This window comes from Zea mays, chromosome 3 (genome assembly GCF_902167145.1).
Source record: "Zea mays cultivar B73 chromosome 3, Zm-B73-REFERENCE-NAM-5.0, whole genome shotgun sequence".
Classification (NCBI taxonomy): Eukaryota; Viridiplantae; Streptophyta; class Magnoliopsida; order Poales; family Poaceae; genus Zea; species Zea mays.
Window position 1 is genome coordinate 114,956,833 of NC_050098.1, and position 13,049 is coordinate 114,969,881.

At 48.1% G+C, this 13,049-nt stretch overlaps 2 protein-coding genes and 1 pseudogene across 3 annotated transcripts; 1 reads left to right on the top strand and 2 right to left on the bottom strand.

Moving 5' to 3' along the window:
• Positions 1-1,117: 1,117 nt before the first annotated feature.
• Positions 1,118-6,094, bottom strand: LOC100279201 (Cytoplasmic tRNA 2-thiolation protein 2). 2 transcript variants are annotated; one of them, XM_020549663.2, is made up of 7 exons: positions 5,705-6,094; positions 3,041-3,395; positions 2,858-2,944; positions 2,648-2,769; positions 2,489-2,567; positions 1,917-2,311; positions 1,118-1,723 (listed from the first exon to the last, which is right to left on the bottom strand). In XM_020549663.2, the coding sequence occupies exons 1-7, from the start codon at positions 6,001-6,003 to the stop codon at positions 1,720-1,722; spliced, it is 1,341 nt and encodes a 446-aa protein (XP_020405252.1). In that variant the 5' UTR covers positions 6,004-6,094; the 3' UTR covers positions 1,118-1,719.
• Positions 6,095-7,080: 986 nt separating this feature from the next.
• On the top strand, positions 7,081-8,522 carry LOC103650438 (uncharacterized). Its single transcript, XM_020550868.3, has 3 exons — positions 7,081-7,522; positions 7,644-8,159; positions 8,255-8,522. The coding sequence occupies exons 1-3, from the start codon at positions 7,163-7,165 to the stop codon at positions 8,333-8,335; spliced, it is 957 nt and encodes a 318-aa protein (XP_020406457.2). The 5' UTR covers positions 7,081-7,162; the 3' UTR covers positions 8,336-8,522.
• A 1,328-nt stretch (positions 8,523-9,850) lies between these two features.
• Positions 9,851-13,049, bottom strand: part of LOC103650440 (clathrin heavy chain 1-like) — a 41,156-nt pseudogene continuing 37,957 nt past the window's right edge.

Genomic DNA, 13,049 nt, shown 5'->3' on the forward strand with positions numbered 1-13,049 from the left:
TTATTCTCATGCTCTAATGATTGAACAGCGATGAACATTTGAAAATACTGTCAAGCTCGGCCAGAATCCATCAACATCAGCTATCAACTGGCCGGGTAGTCGGTTCTACAAGTCTTGTTCCAACTGTAAAAAAAAATGAAAAGGCCCTGTAGGTCCTTGGGAGGGGGGTGTCTTTGTATGCATTTGTGTTGCCATCGTTGATGGAAAAGCTGGATAAGCCCTTGCACGTTGGCTAATATCACTGGTCAGGCTTTATGCCAACCCAATCAGATTAAAGTGGCTAACCAAAAGGTCTAACCTTTACAAGCTTTAACCCAATTAATTACTTATATGATACAGGTTCCCAATGTTTGACCAGAGTATGGGCTCAGCAACACTGACAAGTGCACATGGCTGCAAGCACGCATGCGATGCATTTCACAAGAGAGGTTCCACTCCGATACAGCTGTAATGGATTGTTCGTTTTGCTCTTAATCCATATGGATTGGATAAAATTGAGTAGGTTTAAATCCTAAATAAAGGCTTGTTCGTTTTACCCTTAATTCATGTGGATTGGATGATATTGAGTCGGTTTAAATCCATAGCAAATCAAAATTCATCTCAATACATTCCAATAAACTACAATCCACATGAAACTAGAATAATCAAACAAGGAGTCAAAATCTTTTATATTTTTTTTCAATCTCTTCCAATCCACATGTGATAGGAATAACCGAACAAAGCCTAACGTGGTAGCCTGGTACAATGCACTAAAATGGAGAGCATAGTATAAAATGACTTACTGTACTCATAGGGATGGAATATAAAGTTGCATGATAATGTAATTAAAAAGAAAGTTGACAAGATAGTTGCAGAAAGCAAAAAAAATGCAAGGGACCACTTATCTGCAGTGACACTACCGTTTTATTTCCTGCAACTGCTTGGGTATTGTACATCTGTATGTGATGTGTCATGTGCACATGCTTTGCCATTTTGCATTGGCAATAATAGGTTGTGCATCCCTTCAGCGCTACAAGGAGCAAGGATGTCCGCTTCAGATTAAATCGGACTGTTTAGACTGCTGCAACTGTAATCATAGAGATAAATACACTATAGAAACAGTAGGAGCCGATACGAATTAAAAACAACGAACAGGCTGAAAGATGCAGCGCTTGTCTGCACAACATCCCCAAAGTATCTTCGAGTCGAATACAACAGGGTAACTGAGTGTAACCACAGTTCGTACAGAATTTGTAGAGAAAACGAATTGTCCAAACCACCGGATAAATTCATCTTGTTACAATGTTTGCTGGCAGAATAGCTCGCACAGCACAGGAGATGAGACCAGTTCATATGAAATCACATTTTAAGTGGGAAACGTTCAGCTCTCCAACCCGTGCTGTCTCTGTAAAATCAGTGGAAACTTGCTGGCTAGTGATGGTTTGCCTCACCACTATACAGATCCCAGATGAGTTGAAGAATACCAGTAGCAGTGTCATGCTAGTGATACTGGTTTTGTCAGAAACAAAAAAAGAAGAAACACTGTTATCCATAAGTTTGGCATATGCCTGTGTGAGGCCCAATTAGAATGCGATGTCTTATAGTACAACAAACAAAACATGTCAGTACAGACAGGCATTCGGGAATTCCATGTGAGTTAAACATTTGACTCCATGAAATTATGTCACGAAACCAGAGAATAAAGTCAGTTTCCATCATCTTCATCCAGCAGGTAGTCCGCTATCTGATCTCTGAAATAAACACTTCACCATATCAGTGCACTTGAAAGAATGGACAGAACATGATATTAGTAAATGAATAGAGTGCCCAACATACAGAAATACACCCATCATGTTTGCCTTAGTAAACCACTGATAACATGCACTAAAAATACCAGACAATGAGGCAGCCCGTAAACAAAGATACATCAGACTCACCTTAGTGAGCTATGGCTGGCAGATGCAGCGTCCACTTTCTCAGTCCAAAACTTCGGTAGTAGCGAAAAGAAATGTCCATACATATCTGTAGCTGCTGGGAGAATCTGGAAATGGCAACTTTGACAACAATGGGCAGTATAAAGATCAATTTTCTTCTGAGCCTTGAGCTTTGTGTTTTCCAAATTCAGGAGCTCTGATTCACTGAACGGGCTTCCACATATTAGGCAAAGAATCTCAGAGAAAGTACACTCGTTGGCATCAATGTTCTGAAACTTGGGACGAAGCCGCGATGGCAGGAAATCATGGTAGCCGTTTGCTGAGAACTTGTTAAACGAGAATGGCTTAAGCTTTTGAGCAGTTCTTAAAATGGTATGCTCTCGAGAAGAGTTCTCTTCCTGTAAATAGAAATGAGAAAATATTCAAAACTATGTCTTGTGTTGCTCCAGCTCCACAAGATATTCATACACGTAGTGTTGTAGTCATCAAACAAGAACACAGCTTGAGCTCACATACAGAATAGCTAAAATTTTAAGTCACCAAGAAAGTGGCATGCCAAGAACAAGAGGCCCTACCCTTAGCCGTGAAACAAAGGATGAAACTAAGCCATTGATGCCACTGCAAGGCCTATCGAGAAGTTGCTGTGTCTTCAAACTGAACAGAGAAACCATTATAATAAAAACCCACTGCAAGGACAACAGACAACTAGGCTAATAGGTGAGCTTTTACCTTACCTATCAATTTCACAGAGCAAGTTAAGCTCTTGGGCCAGGCAATCATGAAGTGGAAGAACCACGGGTACTTCCCATCGCGTATCAACATACTGGACATCAGCTGGTAAAGCGTAGCCTTGCCCCTGGAAAAATTAGTAATTCTGTTATGCTCTCAACGCTCGCTCATATTATTCTCAAGAAGAATCAAACATCACCGGGTCAGATATATACCTTCACGGTTGCAGATAGCACATGGCATGCTATTCCGGAAGCACACGTTCCCAGCATGATCTTGGTGTATCTGTTCTCCAGTGCAACCTGAGCAAAACATCAGGCATGAAATAGTGAGTTCGAGTTCGACTTACAAAGATAAAAAAACATGTGAAACATAGACATGCACCAAAAGGGAAGCACCTTCTGCAGTGAAAGCATGCGCAGGCGCCTAACAAAGTCGTCCCTGCCCGTCTCGTCACTGATCACGCCGACCACCTCCTTCAGCCTGGCCGCCTTGTCGTCTGACCCGGACGAGAACACCTCCTCGAGAGAGGCGATGTGCACTCGCTTATCCCCCGGTGACAGACCCGACACGACGGACCTGATATCTTCTATCGCAGCTTGGATTTCGTGCCCCGGAAGACTCGCTGAGATGACGCTCCTCTCGTCGACGAACGCGACGCCGAGGCTGAAGACCGGCAGGGCCTGGGAGTTGCTCGCCTCCCAGCTCTGGATCGCCTTGGACTGCATCTCGTGTATGAACTGCAGAGCCACCCTATGTTTGTGTTGTGCGGCAACACTTGTTACTGGATCGTAACAAAACCATTCATCAAGTGAAGCGACGGCTTAACTGACTATCCTGCCACCCACTACTAAATTGTGACATAGCTCGAACACAGCGCTATTTCTATATATTAAACGCGGGAGCAAAGCCTGCATCACGTTTGTCCACGTCACCACTTGCCTTGCCAGCCACACGATCTTCATCTGACGTCGAAGGAGTCGGCGTCTGGTTACAGCGTTAGAGCCTTCTAGACAAAGCCATCTTCCCTAGGGACACCGGGTGATTGGTCTCCCACCCCTCGCTGCGTCAAATGAACGCGGGCAGGAGCTCCCCACCTCCCTCGTCCCCCCCAAAAAAAATGCACCTTTGCTCGCGATGTACTCCCCCTTCCTTCTGGGCCCCTCTGCTGTCGTTCCTTTGCCTCCGAGCAGTGATGTCACGACGCACTCCGGTAGGAGTTCCTTCCTTCTCCCGTCCTCACCCCGCCTCAGACGCCGCTCTGCGTCGTCGGTGCACACCGCCATCTAGCCGTGCGTCATGCCCGCGTGACTTCGTTGTGCGCTTGCACCAGCTACGCCACGACATAAACAGCAAAGCCTCGCCCCGCTCCACCTCCAGCTTCTAGTCCCGCATGGCACCCGCCTCCGCCTACCAAGAGAGCATCACCCTCGTGTTCTCGCCCGGGTCGGTTGACTTTCTCCTCTGCTCGCGTCGTGCCAGGGCCGTCGCATCGCCCTCTACATCGCATGTATTTTCTGCATCTCCAGGCGCTCCTTCGGACCTCGCTATGCCTCGCTAGTGCTTGGTTCTGATCCGTGGACACAGGGGAAGGCGGTGAAAAGGGGAAAGATAGCGAAGGAGAATAGTGAAGGAGAAGCTCACGGGCGGCGATGCCGACGACGGGAAGCTGGCTTATGTGACGTGCGGGTCAGACGGGTTCAGGCCACTGACAGCCACAACCTTGCTGAGCATGTGAGTTCACTGCGTCGCTAATCGTACGCTTGCTGGGCTTAAGCCAAGCTGATGGGAGACTACTCACTTGAATATTGACTTCCATTGTTCTATTTGATTATGACAGAAAACTTGATTATATTTTCTATCTGTTTTAAACTGCTGTTGTGACGATAGAGGTGCACAGTAATCTCTCTCTATCAGTCTTCCCCATATCTGTTTTGTTTTTGGCTTATCTCATAGTATACACACCATGTGTTTGTTGAAATGCCTATGGACGAAATCATGTTGCAGTACATGGTAATAGAGTACTCCCTCCGTTTCTTTTTAGTTGTCGCTGGATAGTTCAATTTTGCACTATCCAGCGACAACTAAAACGAAACGGAGGGAGTAATAGTTAATTTTTCAAATGTTCTTTTGTCACAGCCTTAAACTTACTATGTCATTGATATTCGTGGTGGCTTAGATCTTGAATGTTTTCAAAATCAATGTGCATACCAAGCAATTCGCAAGGGCAAGTAAGCCAAGTTTAATCTCTACTCGAAAGGATAGTAGTAAAATTGTTGGTTCCACAGCATTGCTAATGCAGTTTGGTTCTTTGTGTTTTTTTCAGGCCCTGTTTGGTTCCTTTAGTCACTAGACTAAAGTTTAGTCGCTAAAGCAACCCGTTTGGTTCCGGTGACTAAACCGGACTAAAGAGCATTAATTGTTGTGAATAATGACTGTATTACCCCTATTAATTAGTGAATGTTTGCTGCAGGAAGTTAGTGGAGAGGGCAAATAAGATAAAAATCCTACTTTAGTCCCTTTTAGTCACCCCCTTGGCGACTAAAGAAGTAAGTCACCCCATTTTAGTCACCATGTTTACTTCTTTAGGGACTAAAAGTAACTAAACTTCGGTCACTAAACTTTAGTCACCCCAAACCAAACGGTGCCTCAATGTACACAATTTTGTTCGGATCTCTTTCTATAAACCACCAACTATATAATACATTTTCCAATTTGATATTTCCTCTGGTAAAACACTATTCTATAATCAAGCCACTGTATGTTGTCCAGACTCCAAGACGAACATGAACTCTGAATATAGAGACTAAAATTTATTCAAAAATTAAACTTTTATACTTATACATATCCTAATACAAATGATAAAATGTGAATTTAGCACCATGGCGGCAGCGCGCAGGTGCGCGCAGCAGTTACTAGTATATATATGATGGGCATGTGCATTGATGATCATTTTCTTTTTTGCGAGGTGCTGTGTATTGATCTCTCGTCACCGTGCACGGTTTTTCGCAAATTACCCGGTAGAGAGAACTGGGGGAAGGAACAGGGAGAAGTGGGGGAACCTGGAGGCGGGACCGCCGGAGAAGGCGAGGAGGACGGCGTCTGTGGGGCGCACCATGGCGTTGCTCGTGACGGAGAGCTTGAACTTGCCGAAGAGGTGAGCCCGGAAGCAGCCGGCGCACATGCCGACGCCGCCGGCCACCGCGACGGCCGCGCCGCCGCCGTCGCACTTGCCGCACGCGGCGGCGGCGGAGGCGGTCGAAAGGCGTCCCATGCTCTCCACCAGAGCATCCTCCTGGCCGCCCGCGGAGGAGGACGAGGAGCACTGCGGCCCGCAGCCGGCGCCGCCGCAGGCTGCCATGGCGGGCGCGAGGAGAGGGGGACCGGAGACGTGGGTCTACTAGGGGTTTGGGAATTGGGAATTTGGGATTCCTTGATTCTCGGCTTCTCGCCTCACGTGCGTCGGTGCGTGTGCGGAACGGTTGTCGGCCTTCGTTTTGGGCCCATCTGGAGCTGGGCTGCCCAAATAAGGCCGAACTAAGCCCAAGATGATAGACACGTGTTGTTTTCGTCAATTATTACTAGGTTAGTGCCTCGGAAACATATAACTATCATGATAACTTATATATAAATGTGTTATATTTTTATGAGAAAATATTTTTTAATCCATTGGTGATCTTGGCTATACATATAAACTTTGTTATTTTAATCTACATGTTTCATCACTACATTGCAACCATCAATATCATGCAGACCTATATATATGATAGTTAGGTGTCTGTACGTTGCGACGACTCACAAATTAGTAATAAAACGCGAGTGCACAACAATTACATGAAAACAAACAATATATCGACAATCGTACACTAATCTATTTCTTTGTAGAGATATTGATAAGTCTTTGTTGTATGTTTGCATGAAGCATTGAGTTGTATCTATTTGCATAATGTGGTTTGTTTAGGGGAAATGATAGAATATGTAGTTCTTACATTATAATTGCGAGTTAATTGTGCTATTTTCAGGTGCACTATGGAACGGATTTGTGGTTTTTTGGTTCCTGATTGCTACTGCTCTGGTTCTGGAGTAAAATCGATTAATTTCCTGCCTTTTCTGGTTCAGCATTGCAGTATCATTGCAAGACTTTTTTCCATGTCCTGTCATATTTTCCTGTTCCAAAACCATACACACTCTGCTGTATAGCTTGGATGAAAATCACTCAAGGGTATCTCCATCACTTAAAGGTGTTTAACTTTGGATTTGTGCATATGGTTTATCCCTGCTCAGGTTTATTACGATAAATGGTGATTAGTGGCACTATATCATATGCATGACTTCAGCTTGTTCCTAAATTCACTTTCTCAAGTCTCACCAATTTTCTTCATGTGAACCTTTTGCAGAGTAGATCATGCTCACTTGAAGGTTCAGTAAAGTTGAAGAACCTATTTGGATACTCTGAGACCTGGGATGCATCAGGCGCTCTTGAATTAGATAAGACAACAGAACTAAGTGTCGGAGTCCAAATGCCTAGGATCGGAGCAATACCAACTCCCCTGATGGCTAGAATATCGTTTGTGTCTGACGACTGGTTAAAGTCCTCACTCAAAGAACACCTGATGGGCGTTTCTGTCGACTTGCTCTCCACCATGAACCACAACATTACTTACAATTTGGCATGGAGAAAATTAACTGATCCAACACGCATGCCATCCAATTCTGCACAAGAGGAATTAGGACATAACCTTTTGTCCTCTATTAAGTACGCGTACAAGGTTGACCGAAGGGACTCAAGCATAAGACCTGCACGCGGATATGCTTTTATGTCGACTTCTCAAGTTGGAGGGCTTGCACCAGAGAGCAAATATTCACGTTTTCTTAGGCAGGTATATCTCAATTTTCTTTTGTGCTCCATCCTTTGCACTGCTTGAAAACTGGGTTTACATAATACACCTTTCAACTGATTTGAACTGAAAGGTAATTACTATTTTCTTGATTGTATATCAGGAATTTGATCTTCGAATGGCTTTGCCTCTGGGTGTGCTGAATGGTGCTCTCAACGCCGGAGTGGCTGCGGGAGTCATCCATCCATTGGAAAGGGGATCTGCAGGATCTGTCTCACCACTTGTAGAAAGATTTAACTTGGGTGGTAATATGCCTCTTGTGTGCCACTTGGGTGGACCATCTTCACTATTAGGCTTCAAAACAAGAGGGCTACGGGCAGCAACAGAGTCCAGAACACATGACCCCAACACTCCTGGCAATGGCACTTCCCCTTCCTCTAAGCTAAATGGTCTTGGAGGTGAAGTAGCGGTGACAGCCTTCGCCGACCTGTCATTTGATCTGCCTCTGAAGCCACTCAGGGAGCTGGGAATCCATGGTCATGCTTTTGTCTGTGCTGGAAATCTTGGTAGATTAACGGAGTGTGATCTGCGGAAGTTCCCTGCCACTGAATTCCTGCAGACATTCAGAAGTTGTGCAGGATGGGGCATAGTTGTGCCGACCAGACTGTTCCGCGTAGAGGTTTTACCCCCTTTGCATTCTTCGTTGCTTTTTTTCTTCTTTTCTTTCTGTTAAAGCTGATGTTTAGTTTAACACGATTTTCTCCTCTTGTCCAGATGAATTACTGCTACATCCTAAAACAGCTTGATCATGACGGGGGGAAGACAGACATACAATTTAACTTCTCATCCTCCTAATTTGTAAGATGAAACCAAACAGAGCCTTAGTGGTAACAAAGCTCCTTGTAAACATCTCAATGGCAAACCTCAAAAAACCGGATTTATTAATAAAAAATAAGGTCAAAACCGGATGTGAAAGATATGAGTTCGTATACAAAAGAAAGAAAGAACTGAGTTCTTTATACTTTGATGGTCCACTGTCTGCGTTTGAATGACAGCCAGAAACTCGGCTTTGCATTGGGGATCTTGTATGTTGACTATGTGTTCCATGGCGTACTTCGCTCCTCTCCACTCCAGTCTCCACCATATCTATATGGGAGTGATGAAGCATTTGGCTAGGCAGACAGTCTCCATCCCCATCTACTGCCCGTCTTGTTCTTGTATGAGCTGCAGCATCAACCATTTTTCATGTTTAAGCAGACATTCTTGTAACTTGAGAATTATTAAGGAGGGAATAAGTAAGTTTTTTATAGAATTTTTTTATAAAAAACTACAGAGTGCGTTTGTTATGTACAGTGTGAGAGTAAAAGAAACCAAAACAACACATTCAATCGAATTTGTCAGAGTTGTCCCAGGGAAGAATGTTATGTGATTGGCCAAGTTGCACTTTCTGTATAAAAAACTTGAAAGTAGGAAACATGATTTAGAACGAGAAAAATAAAAAAAGGATTCGAAAAGATAGGGAAAAAAAGGAGAAACTTCAAAATGATTTTAAAAAGAGGGAAATAAAAAGGAAATTGGCTCATGCAGGTCTCGATCCTGCGACCTTCACGTTATTAGCACAACGCTCTAACCAACTGAACTAATAGGCCTATTTGATATAATCTAAAACCTAATTTTATTTATACACAAAGACGGAAAACATGCACAACCAGCACCACAGTATAATACAAAACGCAACGCGGTGCGCTAGATGTATGTTGCTCGCACACGAGGGCCATCACCCTTTTTTATGCACCTTCACGGGTCACGGCCAAGCCTGGCGGTGCAGTATCGGAGCGAAAGAGCCCAGCCACGCCTTGCGTGACCGCTTAGCCATGTCTACAAAGATACATGTCTAGACTCTATGCTCATAGAACATAGCCATTGAATTTAGTAAATATAATATGACTGATTGAACTCCAAGTTGGAGAAGCTAGAAGAAAATAATGTAGGGCATTTGAACTACAAGTCGGGCTAATATATTGATTAACAGGTCTAACAAGGAAACATACATTTGTCTATCTTCACTGTGCCGACACGCAAAAGATTTTATCACACCACTATACATACACATGGTACCAGCTTTCAATAGCTCATGTTGAAACAACCTAATCATCCTATTTCCGATCCCATCGTAAAACATATCACAGGTTGCGCTTCTCAAACTATGGGTCAGACTGATTTCACTGACTCACCCAAAAAAAGTTTCCTGGTACAATAAAGAATATTGATTTCCCAACCTGTAAACCATCTACAGCTCCAATGAGGTTCCACTTATGCTTGCAATGGAACAATTCACATCATCATCTAAGCTCCCTGTAAAACCACAATTCAGTAGCCTCCCATTCCGAATGCTGGCATCAGATCAGGGCCCATCGACGGCATACCCATCCCGGCCATGGGAGGCATGCCCATTCCACCCATCGGAGGTGGAGGGCCACCCATGCCAGGCATTGGCGGCGCCGGCAAAGCGAGAGGAAGCAGCTGTGCATACATGTTCTGCACATCGCATAAGAATGCAACTTGTCATGTCAATGCCTCAGCACGAAAACAAAACACACGCGAGCGCGGTTTTAGGTTTACCTACTGAGCCACAAGGTCTTTCTCCTCCTTCTCCTTAGCTCTTTCTTCCTTCTGCGACTCGATCTTGTCCTTCACTAAATCATCCACCTTGCTAGTGTATTCACGAATGAACTGCGCACATAGTAGGGATGTTACTATGGTAAACTGTATGTAAATAGACGTCGGCGCGAACATGGACAAAAATTACTACGTACCTGTAACAGGTACGGGAAGGCAAAGTCCACCATGTTGTTCATCCATGCAAGCTCAAGAGCGACATCCGGCCGGATCAGGTCGTAGCAAATGAAGAGGCAAGAAACAAAACATTCTTTCTTACCCTGCATTACATATGATTGGATGCGTTTACTAATCAGAATGCAAGCATACGCCTTTTGCTGTATATAGTATTGAATTAGCTACTCCCATATTGTCGGGGACCATAATTAGGGGTACCCTCAAGTCTCCTAATTCTCAGCTGGTAACCCCCATCAGCATAAAGCTGCAAAGGCCTGATGGGTGCGATTACGTCAGGGATCGGTCCATTCGAGGGACTCGATCACGCCTCGTCCGAGCCTAGCCTCGGACAAGGGCAGCCGACCCCGGAGGATCTCCGTCTCGCCCGAGGCCCCCCTCTAGCGACGAACATATTTCCGGCTCGCCCGAGGCCCTGTCTTCGCCAAGAAGCAACCCTGACTAAATCGCCGCGCCGACCGACCAAATAGCAGGAGCATTTAATGCAAAGGTGGCCTGACACCTTTATCCTGACGCGCGCCCTTCAGTCGATAGAGCCGAAGTGACCGCCGTCACTTCGCCGCTCCACTAACCGACCTGACAGAAAGACAGCGCCGCCTGCGCTGCACCGACTGCAGTGCCACTTGACAGAGTGAGGCTGACAGGCAGTCAGGCCCGGCCTCAGGCACCATAGGAAACTCCGCTCCGCCCGACCCAGGGCTCGGACTCGGGCTAAGCCCCGGAAGACGGCGAACTCCGCTCCGCCCGACCCAGGGCTCGGACTCGGGCTAATCCCCGGAAGACGGCGAACTCCGCTTCGCCCGACCCAGGGCTCGGACTAGGGCTCAGCCCCGGAAGACGACGAACTCCGCTTCGCCCGACCCCAGGGCTCGGACTCAGCCCTGGCCTCAGCCGACGGTCTCCGCCTCGCCCGACCCAGGGGCTCGGACTCGACCACGGCCACGGAAGACAGACTCGACCTCGACTTCGGAGGAGCCTCCACATCGCCCAACCTAGGGCGCGGACCGACCACGTCGACAGGAGGCTCCATCATCACCCTACCCCAAGCTGACTCAGGCTACGGGGAACAAGACCGGCGTCTCATCTGGCTTGCTCCACCACATAGGCAATGATGGCGCCCCGCACGCTCCCTGACGACGGCGGCTCTCAGCCCCCTTACGGAAGCAAGGGGACGTCAGCAAGGACTCGACAGCCCCGACAACTGTCCCTCCACCAGGCTCCGGCGCTCCTCCGACGGCCACGACACCACACAAACCGGGTGCCAAAACCTCTCCGGCTGCCACGATGGCATGTACTTAGGGCGCTAGCTCTCCTCCGCTAGACACGTTAGCACTCTGCTACACCCCATTGTACACCTGGATCCTCTCCTTACGCCTATAAAAGGAAGGACCAGGGCCCTCTTACAGAGGGTTGGCCGCGCGGGGACGAGGACGAGACAGGCGCTCGCGTGAGGCCGCTCGCTCCCTCTCCCGCGTGGACGCTTGTAACCCCCTATTGCAAGCGCACCCGACCTGGGCGCGGGACGAACACGAAGTCCGCGGGATTTCCACCTCTCTCACGCCCATCTTCGGCCACCTTTCTCCCCCCTTCGCGCTCGGCCTCGCGCCGACCCATCTGGGCTGGGTCACGCAGCGACATTTCACTCGTCGGCCTAGGGACCCCCCGGTCTCGAAACGCCGACAGTTGGCGCGCCAGGTAGGGGCCTGCTGCGTGTTGACGAACAGCTTCCCGTCAAGCTCTAGATGGGCAGTCTCCAGCAACCTCTCCGGCCCGGGACGGTGCTCCGCTTCGGGAGTCTTGAATTCATGTCCCTCGACGGCAGCTACGACATGATACTCCTTCCACCGCCGTGCGACAGCGACAATGGCGGCCGACAGCCCGCCCGCCGGCAGCGGAATCGACGACGTCTTCCCCGCGTGGTGGAAGAACAACATTCAAGCTCACCCCGTCCTCTCCCCCGCCGATGGAGGAGGAGGCGGGGCAACCAAGGCCAAGCAGGAGGCAGCGCCTCGTCGGCTGTCGAGCGAGTCGACAGCGCCAGCACCCCAACGGGGGGTGCACCGGGTATCGACCTCGCGTTTGAGACGAAGACGAGCGCCGTCTCCCCTCAATGCGCCAATTCCAAGCAAACGGACGACGCCAGCACGCTCGCAAAAGGCTTGCTGGGCGTCACCCTCGTACCTGAGACGACGGTGCAGTCAGTCCCCGACGTGACTTCATCACCGCTCGTCGACCAAGAGGTACCGACCGATTCCCATCTCACGTCTTTCGGATTCAGCCTCGACCCGCCAAGCGACTTCGCTTTGGCGGGCGCCTTCGTAGAGGCGAGTCCAAACCCTCTGGGGTTTCGTATGCGATCACCTTGGGACTGGCTGACGGACGTCTCGACCTACGGGCCCTCTGGGTCCGAGGAAGACGACGTGCCCGACTCCTGTTGGGATTTCTCCGGACTTGGTAACCCCAGTGCCATGCGGGACTTCATGACCGCATGCGACTACTGCCTTTCCGACTGTTCCGACGGTAGCCGCAGCCTCGGCGACGAGGACTGCGGCCCGAGTTGCGAATGTTTCCACGTCGATCTAGGGGGTCCCTCCGAAGGCAACCATCTTGGTATGCCGGAGAACGGTGATCTCCCTAGGCCTGTGCCTCGCGTTGACATCCTACGGGAGCTAGCAGTGGTCCTCGTTCAGGCGGGGGGTCATGACCCATAGCTCGA

Bases quoted from the DNA above. Each gene is read 5' to 3' on its own strand.
- LOC100279201 (XM_020549663.2), bottom strand. From the start codon at position 6,003: ATGGCAGCCTGCGGCGGCGCCGGCTGCGGGCCGCAGTGCTCCTCGTCC. The intron at 2,770-2,857 runs GTATATATCTGA...TAATTTTTCCAG, and splicing joins TGCTATCTGCAACCGTGAAG to GGGCAAGGCTACGCTTTACC. The intron at 2,312-2,488 runs GTAGGGCCTCTT...TTCTATTTACAG, and splicing joins CCTTTGTTTCACGGCTAAGG to GAAGAGAACTCTTCTCGAGA.
- LOC103650438 (XM_020550868.3), top strand. From the start codon at position 7,163: ATGCCTAGGATCGGAGCAATACCAACTCCCCTGATGGCTAGAATATCG. The intron at 7,523-7,643 runs GTATATCTCAAT...ATTGTATATCAG, and splicing joins ATTCACGTTTTCTTAGGCAG to GAATTTGATCTTCGAATGGC. The intron at 8,160-8,254 runs GTTTTACCCCCT...CCTCTTGTCCAG, and splicing joins CCAGACTGTTCCGCGTAGAG to ATGAATTACTGCTACATCCT.